The sequence below is a fragment of the Oncorhynchus gorbuscha genome, linkage group LG11 (assembly GCF_021184085.1).
Source record: "Oncorhynchus gorbuscha isolate QuinsamMale2020 ecotype Even-year linkage group LG11, OgorEven_v1.0, whole genome shotgun sequence".
In the NCBI taxonomy this organism is placed as follows: Eukaryota; Metazoa; Chordata; class Actinopteri; order Salmoniformes; family Salmonidae; genus Oncorhynchus; species Oncorhynchus gorbuscha.
In genome coordinates, this window is record NC_060183.1 from 7,538,620 (window position 1) to 7,560,517 (window position 21,898).

At 46.0% G+C, this 21,898-nt stretch overlaps 2 protein-coding genes across 3 annotated transcripts in view; one reads left to right on the plus strand and one right to left on the minus strand.

Annotated features, from left to right (window-relative positions):
* Window positions 1-19,943, minus strand: LOC124048065 (prosaposin-like). Its single transcript, XM_046368466.1, has 14 exons — window positions 19,813-19,943; window positions 12,717-12,850; window positions 12,514-12,588; window positions 11,282-11,407; window positions 9,953-10,177; window positions 9,468-9,608; window positions 8,324-8,380; window positions 6,218-6,364; window positions 5,874-5,966; window positions 3,205-3,388; window positions 2,793-2,956; window positions 2,527-2,607; window positions 2,194-2,301; window positions 1-1,403 (listed from the first exon to the last, which is right to left on the minus strand). The coding sequence occupies exons 1-14, from the start codon at window positions 19,844-19,846 to the stop codon at window positions 1,371-1,373; spliced, it is 1,602 nt and encodes a 533-aa protein (XP_046224422.1). The 5' UTR covers window positions 19,847-19,943; the 3' UTR covers window positions 1-1,370.
* Window positions 17,384-21,898, plus strand: part of LOC124048064 (equilibrative nucleoside transporter 1-like) — a 28,946-nt gene continuing 24,431 nt past the window's right edge. For both annotated transcript variants that reach the window (XM_046368464.1, XM_046368465.1), the window contains exon 1: window positions 17,384-17,520. The gene's annotated coding sequence lies outside the window, so the exon portion shown is untranslated. The remainder of the gene's footprint in view (window positions 17,521-21,898) is intronic.

The window sequence follows — 21,898 nt, forward strand, 5'->3', positions numbered from 1 at the left end:
TGGATTTGAGATTATTTTTATTTCAACTGTAAAAAAAATTAAAAAATTCTGACCGAGCCAATCGATCGCCTGACAGTAGTCTGATCACAAAAAGCACTTCATCTTTAAAGCAACAAAATCAGCCGATTAAACAATGAAATATTGTTTACAATTTTTAAAAAAATGTAAAACTTGCCCCACCACTTTCAGTAAAAAGCTGGAGAGTTTGACCATCCGTGATATTAAAATTGAGTTTTAACCACATTGAGGCTATATACACATTTGTTGTGTTTACATTTCCATCAGAACACATTACTTCACACAAACAGCGTGAAGAGAGCAGAGAAGGAAACGGCAAGCGGAGAGGCTATGAAAAGGGGGCACAAACATACCATTAGAAATGTTTGTCCAAAATGGCACCATGTTCCCTATATAGTGCACTACTTTTCAACCAGGGTCCGTGGGGTGTTTAGGTCAAAAGTAGTGCACTACGCAGCGAATATGGTCCCATATGAGACTCAAAGGATGCATTTGTTCTCACACACATAGGGTGTGGCTCAACATTTAGAGTAGACCATTCTATTGGTCCTACAGTGGAAACTTCACCCCCAATGGGCCCCTGTTGAAAAGTAGCACACTATATTAGGGAATAGGGAAGCATATCAGACACAAATATTTTACTGTCCTCACATCAGCTCATTCATTTTTAAAAATTACACCAAAAGAATTTAAAAATACAATTAAACTGTTTCTACAAAATAGAGATGAACTGGCATTAGGAGAGACTCAATTAAAACAGAACGTATCCCAGGAAGGTATGCTAGAGACACTAAGAAAGTTCTGTCACTGCAAAGGAGCACATTGACAGGACCCCCTGAGATTCAATAGGTCTCAGACCACTGTTCTTTCAGACAGTAGTATCCAGTTACCCAGCTGTCTGCATCACATACTTAAAATGGGACAGTTTCATGGACAGAGATTAAGCCTAGTCTTGGACTAAGAAGCATTATATTTTAGTTCGGGACTAGGTTTAACCTACGTCCGGGAAACCAGGCGTGTCAAGTAAGGGACCGTGTGTGACATGTAAAATCATTTATCTAAAAAAGAGAGATGTTTAGATAAACAGTCTGGTAGATCCACTCGACAACCCTAACACCACTTCTCCTACCCCCAAAGAGAGAAACAAACTTCTGTCAGAAAAAATCGTTTCCATTTCCTCCCCACTTCTTCAGTCCAAACTGCTCGGTAAATTTATATTGACAATTGCAAAAACCTGTCCAACATGTTTTACGAAAAACAGAACACATTTATAAAGTTAAAAAAAAAAATAAAAAGCAGTGCAACAGTATTTCTCCTGAAAGTTTGTCGGCCGGTCTTTATCCGTTCTCCCATCACCACACGTGACGCCTGCAATGTGCCACCGCCTGGGAGACAGAGACAACCACCCACAGGTTAGACAGCAACCCACAGGTTAGACAGCAACCCACAGATTAGACAGCAACCCACAGGTTAGACAGCAACCCACAGGTTAGACAGCAACCCACAGGTTAGACAGCAACCCACAGGTTAGACAGCAACCCACAGGTTAGACAGCAACCCACAGGTTAGACAGCAACCCACAGGTTAGACAGCAACCCACAGGTTAGACAGCAACCCACAGGTTAGACAGCAACCCACAGGTTAGACAGCAACCCACAGGTTAGACAGCAACCCACAGGTTAGACAGCAACCCACAGGTTAGACAGCAACCCACAGGTTAGACAGCAACCCACAGGTTAGACAGCAACCCACAGGTTAGACAGCAACCCACAGGTTAGACAGCAACCCACAGGTTAGACAGCAACCCACAGGTTAGACAGCAACCCACAGGTTAGACAACAGGCATCCTAGGGGCTTTCTCCATCCTTTACATGAGATATCCGGTCTGATATTTCAGGAGTACTTTAGTCACAGGATTTCAAGAACAGACCTGGATGAGCCGTTCTAATCCAATCATAATGCACGGCCGGAAATAACAGTTGGATAATAAAAAACAATTTAAAATGAATTTGTATCAAATTCATTCATTTATTTAAACCATTTGTATCAAATTCATTCATTTATTTAAACCAGGGGAGCTACATTGACAATCCATTTCTCAACCCTGGAATGAATCATCACTGCGGTTGTGCTACTATGATAGAAACAGTGCAGCCCTGCGTGTCGAGTACTCACGTTGCAGAGTTTTGCAGAGTCCATGTTCTTGCACCAGAACGCAGGTCCCCAGCTACACTGGTCCATACCCAGAAGACTTTGCACTGCCTCGGGACACAATCCCACCTTCTGTAAACCCAGGACAACCACAGAACCCACTGTCAGATACTGCCATTCATATAACTTATTCATTTCAACCAGGGATTTCACTTGAAATCATCTTTATCGATCTTGACACTAGAGGTTTTTCCCCTCTTCCATCATATACTTCTGACACCTTTTCTCTATAGTGAATTGTATTCCTCTATGCATTCCAGTGTATTCCAGTGTATTCCAGTGTATTCCAGTGCTCACCACGCAGACAAAGTCGGGGTCCAACATCTGCAGTAGGAGCTGCACCAGCATGGGCTCATACTGCTCAATCAGCTGGTCACACTGGAGGAGGAAGAGAGAAAGAAAGATTAACAGTCACACCAACAATGTCTAGTCGACCAGTTACTAGCCAATATCCATTCTTCTGTTGCAGTAACAGAGTTTAGGAAACACAGTTTTCCCCATTTCATGGTCAGTGTAATCTACCAATGATAACACTTGGAACAAGTAGACGTCTACATCCTCACCTCGCCCCTGACGGTCTCCGGGACAAAGCTGCAGACTTTCCTGACTGCGTCTTCAATCTGAGCCCGTGTGGCGTTCTGTTCCAGGATCTCGTCGATGTAACGCACGGCCATCTTGCAGATGTCACAGAGGCCTCCCGCCTCGACCTGGGACTGGTCCAACACCGCTGAGGGGGGGGGGACACGGGGTTAACGTCATCTGGATTGGAGCACCATCAATAAAAAAATGGCCTTTTCTAGTTGAATGATCTTGAATAAAAATTGTTATACAGTTTTGGCCTGGTCGTTCTCTAATCTGGATGCATTAAAACCTACAGGGCCCAACCTACAGGGCCCAACCTACAGGGCCCAACCTACAGGGCCCAACCTACAGGGCCTGCTCCACGTGTCTCAAACACACACTCCCTCTACTCACGGATGAAGGCACGGCTGGCGTCCTTGCAGAGCCCCAGCACGGTGCAGATAGTCTTGGGGTCGGCCTCCTGCAGCAGCAGCTTAATGATGGCCTGGCCGTAGGACTCGATCAGATCTTTACACTGGGCTGACAGGGAGGACGGCAGCACAGAGCACACCTTCTCCAACACGCGCACCACATCTTGCTGAGAAGAGGGAGGAAGGAGTGGAAGAGCACCGGGGTTAGTTAGACTTAAATGAATCTCCTTCCCCAGACAAGTCTGCCCAAATGCCAATGTGTCCAACTCTGCCTTCGTTAGCAAACAAAATAATCTCCCAGTGGATAGGCATTGGCTTAATCTACCAACCAATAACCTCCAACAAAACCTTCCCACTAACCCCGCCTCGCAGTCATGTGATTCGCTCAAATTAAAATGATCACCTATACTTGACTTAATAAGATCACGCCCATAGAATGAAGAACTCCTATGAATGGTTGATGTCCCAGGGTTAAATGCTACGTGTAACAACTGTGTTGTCTGTTCACACTGCTTTGCTTCATCTTGGCCAGGTCACAGTTGTAAATGAGAACTTGTTCTCAACTAGCCTACCTGGTTAAATAAAAGGTGAAATAAAAAAAAATATGGGGATGAGGCCAGGTGTGACCAACACCATTTCATCTCACCTTCCTATAGAGAATTCTCATAAGACAACTTGGCTTAAAAAAGGTAGCGAGCTAAGAGCTCCTTCGGCAGTGAGTATATAAAGGTAGCGAGCTAAGAGCTCCTTCGGCAGTGAGTATATAAAGGTAGCGAGCTAAGAGCTCCTTCAGCAGTGAGGATATAAAGGTAGCGAGCTAAGAGCTCCTTCGGCAGTGAGGATATAAAGGTAGCGAGCTAAGAGCTCCTTCAGCAGTGAGGATATAAATGTAGCTTGCTAAGAGCTCCTTCGGCAGTGAGTATATAAAGGTAGCTTGCTAAGAGCTCCTTCAGCAGTGAGGATATAAATGTAGCTTGCTAAGAGCTCCTTCGGCAGTGAGTATATAAAGGTAGCTTGCTAAGAGCTCCTTCGGCAGTGAGTATATAAAGGTAGCTTGCTAAGAGCTCCTTCGGCAGTGAGTATATAAAGGTAGCTTGCTAAGAGCTCCTTCGGCAGTGAGGATATAAATGTAGCGAGCTAAGAGCTCCTTCGGCAGTGAGTATATAAAGGTAGCTTGCTAAGAGCTCCTTCAGCAGTGAGGATATAAAGGTAGCTTGCTAAGAGCTCCTTCAGCAGTGAGGATATAAAGGTAGCTTGCTAAGAGCTCCTTCGGCAGTGAGGATATAAAGGTAGCGAGCTAAGAGCTCCTTCAGCAGTGAGGATATGAAGACAGCTCTTCTCGCCTTCAGCAGTGAGGATATAAAGGTGTCCAACTTGCAGAGTCTTGTTTATTTTCAGCGTGCAGTGAGGATATAAGTTGATCGCGAGCTAAGAGCTCCTTCGGCAGCGAGGATATAAAGGTAGCGAGCTAAGAGCTCCTTCAGCAGTGAGGATATGAAGACAGCTCTTCTCGGTCGGCGCGGCAGATTGACAGCGTGTCCAACTCTGCAGAAGTCTTGTTTATTTTCAGCGTGCTTAGTTTGTAGTGTTTTAAGTTGATCGCCGGGGTTACCTCTATGGCACCATGGCTGTATATTTTGGGACCGCTCCAGTCATTGACATTTGCGAAGCTACTCTCCAGCGGCCAGCCGGCTACTCTCCAGCGGCCAGCCGGCTACTCTCCAGCGGCCAGCCGGCTACTCTCCAGCGGCCAGCCGGCTACTCTCCAGTCAGTCTGTTCTGCTGATGTGTGTGTGTGGTACTCTATCCTACTCTGGTCCTTTTCAGCAGGGTTAATACCTGCCTGGTGCCCCATCCAAACCTTTATCTTCACCCCTCTGACACCACCGCTACAAAGTGAACTAGGGTAAAACAATATCTACTGCTGCTTGCACAGTAATAACCATCACAAAGGGTCAGAGTAATGGGCGGCCCGAGGACACAGAGATAAGATGCATTGTACTAAATCCTTGTTCTTCCTTGACACACAGGACAAACGAGCCCACTTGGCCTCCGAGGGGGGGTTTAATGAAGAGATTCTGTAATGAACTCATACATTCTAGCCTATTGCAGACAGAATCCTTGTTTAAGAACCCTGAAGACACATCCTACAGGTCACATTAATTTACAATTTCAGTTGAACTATTTAAAAATGTACATAAAAATGCAAATATATATATTTTTTGTCTGGATTAACTGTGGCTTTTTAGCAGCAATATTCAAACTGAAATTGTGTTGATCATCCAGCATCGGCCAGAGGTGGAGAGCAATCACATTCATTTATACATCTACACATCCATCCATCCACATTCATTTACACATCCATCTATCCACATTCATTTACACATCCATCCATCCATCCATCCATCCATCCATCCACATTCATTTACACATCCATCTATCCACATTCATTTACACATCCATCCATCCATCCACATCCATCCATCCACATTCATTTATCTATTCATCCATCCATCCACATTCATTTATAGTGCTTTCCCCCCCACATGACAAAAACATAATTTATTGTAACTCCCTTACAAACAGCGTGAAGTTTCGGTAATACACCATATAGCAGGTCATGACTCATGAGCAACCCGTCAGGTGACCTACCTCAGTCTTCTCATCCCCCAGCATGCTCTCCACCTCCTTCATAATGAACTTGCACACTGTACACTGAGGGGAACTACGGGCACGTACTATGTTCTGGAGAACAGACAAGAGTCGGCGTAACTACAATAGGTCTTGGAACAAAATAAGTTGGTCCCGAAACGCATCGGTACAAAACTAGAATAGTAACCATGCCAACGGCATAACTAATTTACAGAACAAGTAGTCAGAGTGATTATTGAACTTTTTACGTTTAAGGAAATGTCCATGTATTTCATATGGAGGAATGTAAGGGATGGTACAGTTTAAACGGCCACTTGCCAGAACCTCTGGTACCGGTAGGTTACCTTGACAGGCTTGACAGCGTCCAGCTTAGTGGCAGGGACCAGTTTGACAGCAGGGACGGCGTTGGCAGCCACCAGGGTCATCATAGGGACAGAGCTCTTCACCTCTGCAGGGCAGAATTCAGCCCGGGAACAGATATCTTTAGGTTGCTGAGTGGGGAGAACGTCAGAATGGACTGTTAGACACATTCATACCATTCTACAGAAAATACATTTCATCACATGACATTAAGATGTATGGTGTACCAGTCCCCTGTTCCATAGTCTCAGAGCCAGGCTATACCCTGTGCCAGTCCCCTGTTCCATAGTCTCAGAGCCAGGCTATACCAGTCCCCTGTTCCATAGTCTCAGAGCCAGGCTATACCCTGTACCAGTCCCCTGTTCCATAGTCTCAGAGCCAGGCTATACCCTGTGCCAGTCCCCTGTTCCATAGTCTCAGAGCCAGGCTATACCCTGTACCAGTCCCCTGTTCCATAGTCTCAGAGCCAGGCTATACCCTGTCCCAGTCCCCTGTTCCATAGTCTCAGAGCCAGGCTATACCCTGTGCCAGTCCCCTGTTCCATAGTCTCAGAGCCAGGCTATACCCTGTACCAGTCCCCTGTTCCATAGTCTCAGAGCCAGGCTATACCCTGTACCAGTCCCCTGTTCCATAGTCTCAGAGCCAGGCTATACCCTGTACCAGTCCCCTGTTCCATAGTCTCAGAGCCAGGCTATACCCTGTACCAGTCCCCTGTTCTATAGTCTCAGAGCCAGGCTATACCCTGTACCAGTCCCCTGTTCTATAGTCTCAGAGCCAGGCTATACCCTGTACCAGTCCCCTGTTCCATAGTCTCAGAGCCAGGCTATACCCTGTACCAGTCCCCTGTTCCATAGTCTCAGAGCCAGGCTATACCCTGTACCAGTCCCCTGTTCCATAGTCTCAGAGCCAGGCTATACCCTGTACCAGTCCCCTGTTCTATAGTCCCGGTGGAATTGGAAAAAAACATCCTGTGGCTATTTCCAAATACACTGGTATACATGCTACACCTCCCAAACCTAATGGACTAAATGGAAACGGTTGTCTCGTATCACAACACGCCCATCAAATATGTCGTCCCCCCCACCCCAAAAAAAAGCTTGGTTTTCCAAGGACAAAAGGTATTCAGCACAGAGAAACATTGTGACGCAGTTCTACAACAGTGAAATGTGAGTACTTGAAGTCAGTAGAATTAGTGGACAGACCGTATCGAAACAGAGGCTGTGGGCAGACAGAACGACAGATCTTTTTACAATGGTAGTCATCCATTGACAGATGAACAACGGAAATGATTGGCTGTCTAAAAGGCTCCAGACCTCGAAGCTAAATCCATAATAAGATTTCATCCAAGTCTCTGTGTGGCCAATGCCTAAAAAGGTGTGAGACCGAACACAGAGAGACCCCTACCTGTTCCTACAGACCCACAGACACCCCAGGAGAGAGCAGGAAGAGAGAGCAGGAAGAGAGAGCAGGAAGAGAGAGCAGGAAGAGAGAGCAGGAAGAGAGAGCAGGAAGAGAGAGCAGGAAGAGAGAGCAGGAAGAGAGAGCAGGAAGAGAGAGCAGGAAGAGAGAGCAGGAAGAGAGAGCAGGAAGAGAGAGCAGGAAGAGAGAGCAGGAAGAGAGAGCAGGAAGAGAGAGCAGGAAGAGAGAGCAGGAAGAGAGAGCAGGAAGAGAGAGCAGGAAGAGAGAGCAGGAAGAGAGAGCAGGAAGGTGCAGAGAGCAGGAGGTGATGCATGAAGAGGGGAAAATAAAAACAAACTATTAAAAGATGTGAATGAAATCAGCAGGCTAGGAGGTGCTGTTGTCAGTCTAGATACACACACACTGATGTGAATGAAATCAGCAGGCTAGGAGGTGCTGTTGTCAGTCTAGATACACACACACACACACTAGATGTTTTATGACAAACATAGTGGTTCATTTCACCCATGTATAAACCTGTTAATGTCAGGTACACTGTGCAAAGACATTGGTTACAATTACACATCAGCTGAAGAGAACCCTCCAGTTTGGGGGGGGGGGGTTGAAAGGCAAATGTGGTGCACTACATATATGAAACGGGATGTCATTTTGGACCCGCCCTAGTGACTGACCATGGACATGAGCTGCAGGGCGATGAGAGGCGCGTACTGGCTGATATACTGCTTGCACTGAAACACAGGAGAAGACAAACACAGTCAGATACAAAGTCAGTGGAAACCAATGATCTTCCAGCTTCATAGATTGACCAACAAATACTTCCAATCAAGTGTATTTATAAAGCTCTTTAAAAAAATGTTTTAATCCCTAGAAAAGTGGGAATCTAGGAAGAAACCTAGAGGAACCAGGCTCTGAGGGGTGGCCGGTCCTCTTCTGGCTGTGCCGGGTAGAGAGGAACCAGGCTCTGAGGGGTGGCCGGTCCTCTTCTGGCTGTGCCGGGTAGAGAGGAACCAGGCTATGAGGGGTGGCCGGTCCTCTTCTGGCTGTGCCGGGTAGAGAGGAACCAGGCTATGAGGGGTGGCCGGTCCTCTTCTGGCTGTGCCGGGTAGAGAGGAACCAGGCTATGAGGGGTGGCCGGTCCTCTTCTGGCTGTGCCGGGTGGAGATTATTAAGGCCCGACTGTTCAACATGTCCGAACATTCATAGAGAACCAGCAGGGTCCAATAAACCAACTATTGCATTAAACCAGATGGCAACTAGGGCATGAAGTGTAAATTAGATTACGGCTACTTCCATTGCTGGATTACTCAAAATATTCACTCCACCGAACTCGTTTTAAAACCCAGTCCTCTCACTAACTCCTAGCGAGATAACTACGTAGTCCTCTCACCAGGTCACACTGGTCCTGGATCTGTAACTAACTAGATAACAAGGCCTCTCACCAGGTCAGAGATTCCAGGCCCCAGCAGGTCACACTGGTCCTGGGTCTGTAACTAACTAGATAACAAGGCCTCTCACCATGTCAGAGATTCCAGGCCCCAGCAGGTCACACTGGTCCTGGGTCTGTAACTAACTAGATAACAAGGCCTCTCACCATGTCAGAGATTCCAGGCCCCAGCAGGTCACACTGGTCCTGGGTCTGTAACTAACTAGATAACAAGGCCTCTCACCAGGTCAGAGATTCCAGGCCCCAGCAGGTCACACTGGTCCTGGGTCTGTAACTAACTAGATAACAAGGCCTCTCACCAGGTCAGAGATTCCAGGCCCCAGCAGGTCACACTGGTCCTGGGTCTGTAACTAGATAACAAGGCCTCTCACCATGTCAGAGATTCCAGGCCCCAGCAGGTCACACTGGTCCTGGATCCGTTCGATCAGAGAGTTGACGAAGGTAGTGTTGCTCTTCGCCTCGCCCTGGAAGTCTGTGATGAACTTCACACAGTCCTCACACAAGTCTCCAGTCTGCTACAGGGGACAGAAGACACTCACTAGTGACTAAAGGAGTAGCAGTTACATCTACACACACACACAAAATCAGTGACAGTTTAAAGTTGGTACTGGGGTCATGTTCAGTAGTGAAATAACAGTTTGGAATGGGAAAGTACAGCCAGAATTTGATCAATAAGACAGATTTCAGTTGAAAAGATTTACTCAACATAACTTATGTGCAGCTATGCTGGGCACCATAGTCAATTCTAAATCTGACTATTTTGTAAAGTCCTCTAACAATTATTACACCGAAACCCAATTCCTAGACACCAAAGACCAGAATTACGACCCCCAAAATTCTATGACGACTGGCGTACCTGTTTAGGAACCTCTTGCTTGGTGTTCTCCTGGGCCTGGGGGTAGAGGAGCCCAGGGACGTTGAGGAGGAAGGGGGCGACCCTCTGGGCCAGGTCTTCCTGAGGAATCTCATTGGACGTGAGCGGTGGGATCTGGTTAGACTGGATCTGAGACTGGAGTCTGCCTAGGGCTGCCTGCTGGGAGCCACACAGGCCTATGGCGCCACACACCACCTGAGGGTTCTCCTGGAATCCAGAAACAGACTCTGGTCACTACAATCCGTAGATCTCAATAGCCACCATTAAGTCACTACTGGAACGCACACTATAATAAACTCAGGGTCGGTTTCCCACTTCACCCAGATCAGGCCGAGACCTGGACTAAAACTATTTCCATTGAAAGTGTTTGAGTCCAGGAACAGGGTTAATCTATATGCAGCTGGCATCCTAAATGCAATTCATTACCAACCTAGTCGTCCCCCCCCCCCAGAACAGCTACAGTGTTCCCTAGTCCCCCCCCACACAGAACAGCTAGTGTTCCCTAGTCCCCCCCACACAGAACAGCTAGTGTTCCCTAGTCCCCCCCACAGAACAGCTACCGTGTTCCCTAGTCCCCCCCACAGAACAGCTACCGTGTTCCCTAGTCCCCCCCCACAGAACAGCTACCGTGTTCCCTAGTCCCCCCACAGAACAGCTACCGTGTTCCCTAGTCCCCCCCACAGAACAGCTAGTGTTCCCTAGTCCCCCCACACAGAACAGCTAGTGTTCCCTAGCCCCCCCACACAGAACAGCTACAGTGTTCCCTAGCCCCCCCCCACACAGAACAGCTACAGTGTTCCCTAGCCCCCCACAGAACAGCTACTATGTTCCCTAGCCCCCCCACAGAACAGCTACCATGTTCCCTAGCCCCCCACAGAACAGCTACCATGTTCCCTAGCCCCCCCACAGAACAGCTACTATGTTCCCTAGCCCCCCCAGAACAGCTACTATGTTCCCTAGCCCCCCCCCACACAGAACAGCTACCATGTTCCCTAGCCCCCCCCCACCACAGAACAGCTACCATGTTCCCTAGCCCCCCCAGAACAGCTACCACAGAACAGCTACCATGTTCCCCCCCACAGAACAGCTAGCCCCCCCCCCCCACAGAACAGCTACCATGTTCCCTAGCCCCCCCACAGAACAGCTACTATGTTCCCTAGCCCCCCCACAGAACAGCTACCATGTTCCCTAGCCCCCCACAGAACAGCTACCATGTTCCCTAGCCCCCCCCCCCACAGAACAGCTACCATGTTCCCTAGCTGGATTGATTCTGAATAACAAATGTTTCTCGGTTTGTGTGTGTGTGTGTACCAGCTCTCCAGCGATGATACCAATGAGGATAGGGTAGTAGGCGTCCACCAACTCTTTACACTGTGCAGCCACGGTCTTGTCAGGGATCAGGTGACAGGCCTTTTCCAGGACGCTCAGGATCTCACCCTAAAGGACATGAACATCAGCTTAGAGCCCCCCAGCCTCAGGCCCCCACTACAGAACAGCTACCATGGCCCCCCAGCAGCTCAGGCCCCCACTACAGAACAGCTACCATGTTGGCCCCCCCCACTCTGTGGAGAACAGCTATGGGCCCCCCAGCCTCAGACCCCTGGATTGATTCACTCTTGTGGAGCTCTCCAGCGATGGGGCCCCCCAGCCTCAGATCCCAACCAATGAGGATAGGGTAGTAGGCGTCCACCAACTCTTTACACTGTGCAGCCACGGTCTGTGGAGCGATGGGCCCCCCCAGCCTCAGACCCCCACTCTGTGGAGCCCCCATGCAGCCCCCCTCCCCCCCAGCCTCAGACCCCCACTCTGTGGAGCGGTGGGGCCCCCCAGCCTCAGATCCCCACTATGTGGAGCGATGCCCCCCCCAGCCTCAAACCCCCACTATGTGGAGCGATGGGCCCCCCCCCAGCCTCAAACCCCCACTCTGTGGAGCGATGGGCCCCCCAGCCTCAGACCCCCACTCTGTGGAGCGATGCACCCCCCCAGCCTCAGACCCCCACTCTGTGGAGCGATGGGCCCCCCCAGCCTCAGACCCCCACTCTGTGGAGCCCAGCAGTTCCATGCATTAGGCCCTATTCCAGATTTAGCACCCGATTCAACTAATCATCAAGCCTTTCACTACGAGTTCAGGACTACAACATTTCTAAAATGAGGATCCCCTGGGAGAAGCTATAAAAACACTACTCAGCCATAATGCACCATCTTAGGCAGCGTAGCCTAGTGGTTAGAGCGTTGGACTAGTAACCGGAAGGTTGCAAGTTCAAACCCGAGCTGACAAGGTACAAGTCTGTCGTTCTGCCCCTAAACAGGCAGTTAACCCACTGTTCCCAGGCAGTCATTGAAAATAAGAATATGTTCTTAACTGACTTGCCTGGTTAAATAAAGGTAAAATAAACTCATTCATCTGGGAGCGAAAAAGTTATGCCACATCTGTACCACTATGGTGTACACTGGATAGAAAATAGTTTGGCAGAGCGTGAATTTGTTTCCAGCAACAACAAAAAAAACAGGGAACTTTCCCACATTCATCCTCCATGACTCACCTGAGTAGCGTTGTTGTTCAGCAGCTGGTCCACCGCTATCAGCAACCCCTTACACAGGTCACACGGCACAGATTTCTGAAACAGGGAGGAGGAAGTTGATTAGGGTAGCAAAACCAAGACCAGGTTAAACAATGCCCCGCTGTTCATCCTGTCCCCCCCCCAAAAGACAATAACATGCTAGATAAAATAGACTCGCGTCTCACCATCTGGGGTTGGTTCCATACGTTCTGTTGGCAGTGGACCACGGCACCACAGATAGAGGCAGTCTTCACATTGTGGCACCAGTAGGGAGGACCACGGGCACACTGTTCAGTCCCCAACAGAGGGGTGGCGACAGCTAGGAGAGAGTAGACACTAGTTACCCACACTGTTCAGTCCCCAACAGAAGGGTGACGACGGCTAGGAGACTGTTCAGTCTCCAACAGAGGTAGTACTAGTCCTCCAGTATGTATGTATGTAACCCAGGTCCAGTATGTATGTATGTATGTAACCCAGGTCCAGTATGTATGTATGTATGTAACCCAGGTCCAGTATGTATGTATGTATGTATGTAACCCAGGTCCAGTATGTATGTATGTATGCATGCATGTAACCCAGGTCCAGTATGTATGCATGTATGTAACCCAGGTCCAGTATGTATGCATGTATGCAACCCAGGTCCAGTATGTATGCATGTATGCAACCCAGGTCCAGTATGTATGCATGTATGTAACCCAGGTCCAGTATGTATGCATGTATGTAACCCAGGTCCAGTATGTATGCATGTATGTAACCCAGGTCCAGTATGTATGCATGTATGTAACCCAGGTCCAGTATGTATGCATGTATGTAACCCAGGTCCAGTATGTATGCATGTATGTAACCCAGGTCCAGTATGTATGTATGTATGTAACCCAGGTCCAGTATGTATGTATGTATGTAACCCAGGTCCAGTATGTATGTATGTATGTAACCCAGGTCCAGTATGTATGTATGTATGTAACCCAGGTCCAGTATGTATGTATGTATGTAACCCAGGTCCAGTATGTATGTATGTATGTAACCCAGGTCCAGTATGTATGCATGTATGTAACCCAGGTCCAGTATGTATGCATGTATGTAACCCAGGTCCAGTATGTATGCATGTATGTAACCCAGGTCCAGTATGTATGTATGTAACCCAGGTCCAGTATGCATGTATGTAACCCAGGTCCAGTATGTATGTAAACCCAGGTCCAGTATGTATGTAACCCAGGTCCAGTATGTATGTAACCCAGGTCCAGTATGTATGTAACCCAGGTCCAGTATGTATGTAACCCAGGTCCAGTCCTCCAGTATGTATGTAACCCAGGTCCAGTATGTATGTATGTAACCCAGGTCCAGTCCTCCAGTATGTATGTAACCCAGGTCCAGTCCTACAGTATGTATGTAACCCAGGTCCAGTATGTATGTATGTAACCCAGGTCCAGTCCTCCAGTATGTATGTAACCCAGGTCCAGTCCTACAGTATGCATGTAGTTCCTTTTCAAGCAGGCGAAAGTAGGTGTTACAACTCTAAAATAAATCCGAGAACAGGAAGTGAAAGGATCATGTGACTCAAAGGGGAATACCACAACCAACAAGTCCTACTTCCTCATCTGATCATAGAGAGAGGCAGAGAAAACTGAAATTGTAAACTCTGTTTTATGGGAACAGATCCTAGCAAGAAACCCTAGGAAACCAGTGGAAAGTACCAACCATCTGTTAGACTGTATGAGGTGTGTGTGTGTGTGTGTGTGTGTGAAGTAAATATATACATTTCACATACATATATACATACACACGTTATTGTGAGCTCAACGAGGTCAGCATCCAATCGTCCATCAGCTGGAGAAAATAAAGGCAGTTTGCCTCAATATGAACACAACAGCAGTGTACCAAACACCTTCCTGGTATTGAGTTGCACCCTCCACACGTTGGGGCATGGACTTCACAAGGTGTCGAAAGCATTCTACAGGGATGCTGGCCCATGTTGAGACCAATGCTTCCCATGGTTGTCTCAAATTGGCGGGATGTCTTTTAAGTGTTGGACCAGTCTAGATACACACGGTAAATAAAGTATTGAGTATGAAAAACCCGCCAGCGTTGCAGTTCTTGACACTCATTCTGGAGCGCAGACTACCACACCTTGTTCAAAAAGGCATTTCAAATGGTTTGTCGTTCACCCTCTGAATGGGACACACACATTTCTCAAATTGTTTCAAGGATTAAAAAATGATTCTTTAACCAGTCTCCCCCCCCTTTCATCTACACCGACTGATAATGGATTTTGCAGGATTGTCATGATGGATCGCGCCCCCCCGAACCATGAAATACCACCCCAGACCATTATTCCTCCACCAAACATTAGTTGGCACTATGCATTGGGGCAGATATCTGGGTTTGGCGGATGCCAGGCGAACGCTTTGTCCCGTTTCCACTATTCCAGAGTCCAATGGCAGCAATCTTTACACCACTCCAGCCAATGCTTAGCATTGCACATGGTGATCTTGGGCTTGCGTGCGGCTGCTCAGCCATGGAAACCCATGAAGCTTCCGACAAAGTTAAACTGCTTCCAAGGGCAGTTTGGAACTCGGCAGTGACAGAGGACAGATGATTTTACGCACGTCAGCGGTCCCGTTCTGTGAGCTTGTTGCCTACCACTTCACGGCTGAGCCGGTGTTGCTCCTGGACATTTTCACTTCACAATAACAGCACTTACAGTTGACCGGGGCAGCTCTCACAATAACAGCACTTACAGTTGACCGGGGCAGCTCTAACAATAACAGCTCTAGCAGGGCAGAAATGTGATGAGCTGACTATGGTGCCACGCTGAAAGTCACCGAGCTCTTCAGTACAGGCCATTCTACTGCCAATGTTTGTCTATGGAGATTGCATGTCTGTGCAATAGTGTGCTGAAATGTCAGTTACCCCCCCCCCCAATACTAGAACATAGAAATGAAAACTGTCCGGTACTAGAATTTGTTACTGTCGGTACTTCTGTCAAACGCGTTTCACATCATATACGGATTGAGAGGATCAAGTCCATCCAGTAATTTGTCTGAATGTTCTCTAGCTATCCAGGCTAGCTGACAGAGAGCCATATTTGAGTAGAGAGGAGAGAAAAGACAGCATCTTTTAAAAACATACCTCTATGCCCACAGCGGGACAAAAATGTATATATATATATATATTAATTTATGCGCAAAAAAAAATCCTTTTCAGTACCCTGTCTTTCTAAGATAATTCATATAAATCCAAATAACTTCACAGATCTTCATTGTAAAGGGTTTCAACACTGTTTCCCATGCTTGTTCAATGAACCATAAACAATAAAATGAACATGCACCTGTGGAACGGTCGTTAAGACACTAACAACTTAGACAGCAGGCAATTAAGGTCACAGTTATGAAAAGTTATGACACTAAAGAGGCCTTTCTACTGACTCTGAAAAACACCAAAAGAAAGATACCTAGGATCCCTTCTCTGCATGAATGTGCCTTAGGCATGCTGCAAGGAGGGATGAGGACTGCAGATGTGCCCGGGCAATACATTGCCACATCCGTACTGTGAGACGCCTAAGACAGCGCAACAGGGAGACAAATTTGCAGAGACGCAAGAATTATAATCTTCAGAGTCAAGGACGTAAGCACAAATGTTGCATTGACTGAGGGAAAGAAGGTGATGATGCACAGCCATTGCCAAATAAAGCAGCAAGCTGATAGACAGCTACTCATGTGACAAAAGAAAAAAGGCAAAAACCAACATGACATTGCCTAGTTATCACAAAGACCCACGCCAAGCGAACAGCCTGAAGAGAGACAACAGGCACGGTCCTGTGTTTTGTTTGCACGAAACATTCCGGTACTATCTGCACTTGTCCAATTAGAAAAGTTCCATTTGGTTCCGTTGCAAAATCTTGTGGGTTTTGGGGGCACACCGTACCCCAGGCATCGGAGGTCATAGTAAGCAACCCAATGTGAAATAAATTTACATTTACATTTAAGTCATTTAGCAGACGCTCTTATCTAAATCACTCATGTTCATATGCTGATACATTCACACTGCAGTGAGTCAATCATTCACTCCCATGCTGCCTTGTACTGGGAAATATACAGTAGAGATCGAAACCCCCCCCGTTCTCCTAGGCAGACAAAAACAACAAGTTGTTGCTCTATGAGGTGCTGGGCCTCGTTATCAAAGACATTTAAACTTGTCTGACTCCAATGAGGAAAACCTTTATGCTACATTGTCAGCGAGTCAGCTATTTCACATTTTACCACCTACTTTGAAAACATCACAAGGGGGATAAACATGACAAGAACAGGCTACATTTTAGGAGTCTACGCTGCCACGATAGCCAATAGTTCTACAGTAAACTTGGCCGGCTGTTTTTTAAAAAAAAGTTAAATTAAGGACCATTCACGACTCAACACAGTTGAGTGATCAGAGTGATCAATCGCATGTTTGAGTTTGATGATGACGCATAATGGAACAGCTCAGAGCTGCTTGTAATCTACGCCACTCAGCTGTGTGAGTCAGGAGGGAAGCAACCATCACATGGCGGCACAAACTACCCCCCCCCCCAGCTACCTCCCCACATTTTGATAGCAGATGACGACGAGAGGGGACAAATCAAAATGTAGTCGCGTACACAGTTTAGCAGATGTTATAGAGAGCACAGCCAAATGCTTAAGCATCCCAATGAAGACTGCAAAGAACTAGTCTCATGTGTTGTCGTCGTTGCAAAACTAACCGAATTACCCCTAAAAGGGGGAACTAGAACAAACGTATTGCAGGAACCGATACCTAGCCTGTAGTTTAGCAAATATGAGAAATCATATGACTGACACTCCCCATGAGTAATCAAACAATTTCATATCACACACAGGGCGTCCCAAAACAAGTCAACAAGGAAGGGGAGCGTTATAAATAGGCCTCGTCATTGTCCCTCAGAGCAGCAGTAAGACACCCTCAACATCCTGACCAAACTAGGACACTGAAGCAAAGGTAACAGGCATGTTTATTACCACCAAGCTTTGTAGTGATATTAGCAAATTAGGCCTATAGGGAAGATCGCTTTGCTTGACTAAGCATTCAGCATGCATAGGGGAATGTGACAGACTGCATAATTGATTTAGGGAACGTGTTAGGTAGTTTGCAGCTAAATTACGCTCATGGAAAGGCAACATTATACATGTCAATACTAACATCTATTACCTAAAATCAGAAATATAGATGTCGAAACTAACATCTACCTAAAAATCAGAAATAAACCCACACGATCAAAAAGTGAAGCGAAACCCTAACGAAACATAAAAATGAGGAAATTGAAAACGTCTACCTAATAAAAGACCCATTACCCACACTCCCCTGGGCCCTACCTACCCACTCGAACATGTACTTGTCCTACACACTTTGTCCCCGTTTTGTCTCAACAATCATTTGTTAGAACTGCTGCATTAGGAATGTAGTTGGGCGAAAGTACCGAGAGGATATGAATGCATTTGTTTAAGATGAGTAAGATGGGCCCATCATGCACCTGGATGGATTACATCAAGAATACATGCAGTCTTTTAAATGACATTAAAAAATGTTTAAGTGAACAGGAAAACAGGTTAGACTAGGGATAGATTGATTTGAGAGGACAACAGCACCATACATTGTTTTCCTAAATGATGCTCCATGTAAAGGACAAGGTACAGACTCAATGTAACACAGCTGTAATAAAAACTAAAAAAAACAGGTGTAAGAAATACATTGGCCTAACTAGATACTGTGTTTATTCTAAATGAATCACACCAATGGCTGAGTTAAAATAAAATTACAATAACTAGCATGAGGACTGCCACAGCCCGGAGGTGTGTTGGGTCATTGTCCTGTCGAAAAACAAATGATCGTCCCACTAAGCACAACACAGATGGGATGGCGTATCGCTGCAGAATGCTGTGGTAGCATTGCTGGTTAAGTGTGCCTTGAATTCTTTAAAAAAAAAATATATCTCTGACCGTGTCACTAACAAAGTACCCCCCCACAGCATAACATGCTGGGAACCACACATGCGGAGATCTTCCGTTCACCAACTCCGCATCTCACAAAAGACACAGCGGTTGGAACTAAAAATTGAGACTCATCAAACCAAAGGACAGATTTCCACCAGTTTAATGTCCATTGGTTGTGTTTCTTGGCCCAAGCAAGCCTCTTGTTATTGGTGTCCATTAGTAGTGGTTTCCTTGCAGCAATTTGACCATGAAGGCCTGATTCACACAGTCCCCTCTGAACAATTGATGTTGAGATGTGTGTTACTTGAACTCTATTTGGGCTGTAATCTGAGGTGAAGTTAATTGCCGATATCTGAGGCTGATAACTCTAATGAACTTATCCTCTGCAGCAGAGGTAACTCTGGGTCTTCCTTTCCTGTGGCTGTCCTCATGAGTCAGTTTCATCATAGCTCTTGATGGTTTTTGCGACGGCACTTGAAGAAACTTTCAAAGTTCTTGACATTTCAGGCTTGACTGACCATCATGTCTTAAAGCAATGATGGACTGTCGTTTCTCTTTGCTTATTTGAGCTGTTCTTGCCATAATATGGACTTGGTCTTCTACCAAATAGGCCTACCTTCAGTATACCACCCCTACCTTGTCACAACTGATTGGCTCAAATGCATTAAGGAAAGAAATTCCACAAATTAACAAGGCACACCTGTTAATTGAAATGCATTTCAGGTGACTACCTCAAGAAACTGGTTGAGAGAATGCCAAGCTGTCAAGGCCAAGGGTGGCTACTTTGACTAAATGAAACCATAAAATATTTTGTTTAAAAAATTAATTAAAATAAAAAAACTTTGGGTTACTACATGATTCAATGTTATTCCATATTCAACGTTATATATTATCGCTATAATTCTACAATGTAGAAAATAAAGAAATCCTTAAATGAGTAGGTGTCCAAACTTTTGATTCATATATAATTTAGCCATCGTTAGTGCTAATTTGCTGCCTCCTAGGAAGCCTCATAACACTACAAATGATTAGCCAACGTTAGCCAGCTACTACAAAGTCAATGCGGCAACATCAGCTAGTTAACTACACATCTTGAAGATGCATAAAGTGAAGGAACAGGTTTAAAATGTATCAGTGACGAAGCTAAATGACTTGTTTAGTTAGCAATGTCTACTGTGTTGTTTACGAAACGACAGTAACCTGGATACTTTGTTTCTCTCTACAACTTTAAACTAGTCATCTTTGATACAAAGTGACAATTATGTAACGAATCATTACATTCCACATTGTATCATATTACCTGCGGAGACGAAAACCAGAGCAAGGCACAGCATGGTGGAGCGGTCCTGAGTCCGTCTCGTTCCGTGGTGTATGTGAATGTCGGGTGTATTTCTGAGCGCTGCTATGCAGGACGGGTGTTTGCTCTTGGTTTGTAATCACACAGCTTCTACTGTCTCTGTTTATAGGACGCCTCATCGTCAGCTGACCACTGGCGTCTTTGATTGATCGATGTTTCCACAAATAACCATTTACTGTCTTTTGCTTTTAACATAGATAGTATATCATTATGTAGTAACATAATTGCAATTATGTGTAAACAAACATACTCATTGTTCAACCCCACATTGACTAAAAAGGCTATAGGCGCTTTATTTCTCATCACATTGATCCTTAGCTAGTAGCCTATGAGGTGAACAATATGAGCACATTTCATTTTTTTTTAATTTAACCTTTATTTAACTAGGCAAGTCAGTTTAAGAACAAATTCGTATTTATAATGACGGCTTGCACATGATAAGATCACCGATCACTGTATTCAACTGATCTAATTCAACTTGGTTTGATTTCTACTGAGGGTTGGTACTCAATTTATCCCATTTACATGCAAATAAATATTCAAATGTAAACATACTGGGAGTTTGGGGCGCTGTGCGGCAGATAGCCTAGTGGTTAGAACATTGAGCTGGTAACTAAAAGGTTGTTTGATCGAATCCCCAAGTTGACAAGGTAAAAATGTTTCGTTCTGCCCCTAAACAAGGTAGTTAACCGACTGTTCCCCGGCCGCCGAAGACGGGGATGTCGATAATGATAGCCTCCGGCACCTCTCTGATTCAGAGGCTTTTAGGTTAAATGCGGAAGACACATTTCAGTTGAATGCGTTCAGTTGTACAACTGACTCGGTATCACCCCTTTCCCTCTCCTCGGGGAATATGCAAACGTACTACTGTAATGTAACGTATTGTTCCAGATCACATTTATTTGATGTGATTTATTTTTTACAGGATGGGATTGTGATATAGAACAGCCATATTTCCTCAAAATAAAGGTTATGTTGCGTTGTGATCGATATGGCGCAACAGCACAAAGCTCTAGTTAATGGCTACTCCAACGGAACTGATACTTTTCATTTCTGTATTTTACTGTTGTGACTCAATCAGGAATTCAAAATGTTATTTTGTACAGAGGTTGCTTAACGTCATCAGTATGGATTTTATTGGAAATTGAATTAAATGATGATGACCTATTGCCTATCTTCCTTTACTTACAATTGGACTTAAATGTGAATGGTACATGTTTACTATATATATATATATGAGGGTGCCCTGCATGTCCCCAGGCACCCTCATTTGTTGACTTCTGTGATCGAAAAAGCCTTGGTTTCATGCATGTCAACATCAGAAGCCTCCTCCCTAAGTTTGTTTTACTCACTGCTTTAGCACACTCTGCTAATGTCCTGATGTCCTTGCCGTGCCTGAATCCTGGCTCAGGAAGTCCACCAAAAATTCTGAGATTTCCATACCCAACTATAACATTTTCTGTCAAGATAGAACTGCCAAAGGGGGAGGAGTTGCAATCTACTGCAGAGATAGCCTGCAAAGTCATGTCATACTTTCCAGGTCTATTCCCAAACAGTTAGAACTTCTAATTTTAAAAATTAATCTCTGCAGCAATAAGTCTCTCACTGTTGGTGCCTGCTACCGACCCCCCTCAGCTCCCAGCTGTGCCCTGGACACCATCTGTGAATTGATCGCCCCCATCTAGCTTCAGAGTTTGTTCTGTTAGGTGACCTAAACTGGGATATGCTTATGCCCTCAATCTCACACAAATCATCAAGGAACCCACCAGGTACAACCCTAAATCCGTAAACATGGGCACCCTAATAGACATCATCCTGACCAACTTGCCCTCCAAATAGACCTCTGCTGTCTTCAATCAGGATCTCAGCGATCACTGCCTGTATCCGCTACGGGTCCGCGGTCAAACGACCACCCCTCATCACTGTCAAACGCTCCCTAAAACACTTCTGCGAGCAGGCCTTTCTAATCACCCTGGCCCGGGTATCCTGGAAGGATATTGACCTCATCCTGTCAGTTGAGGATGCCTGG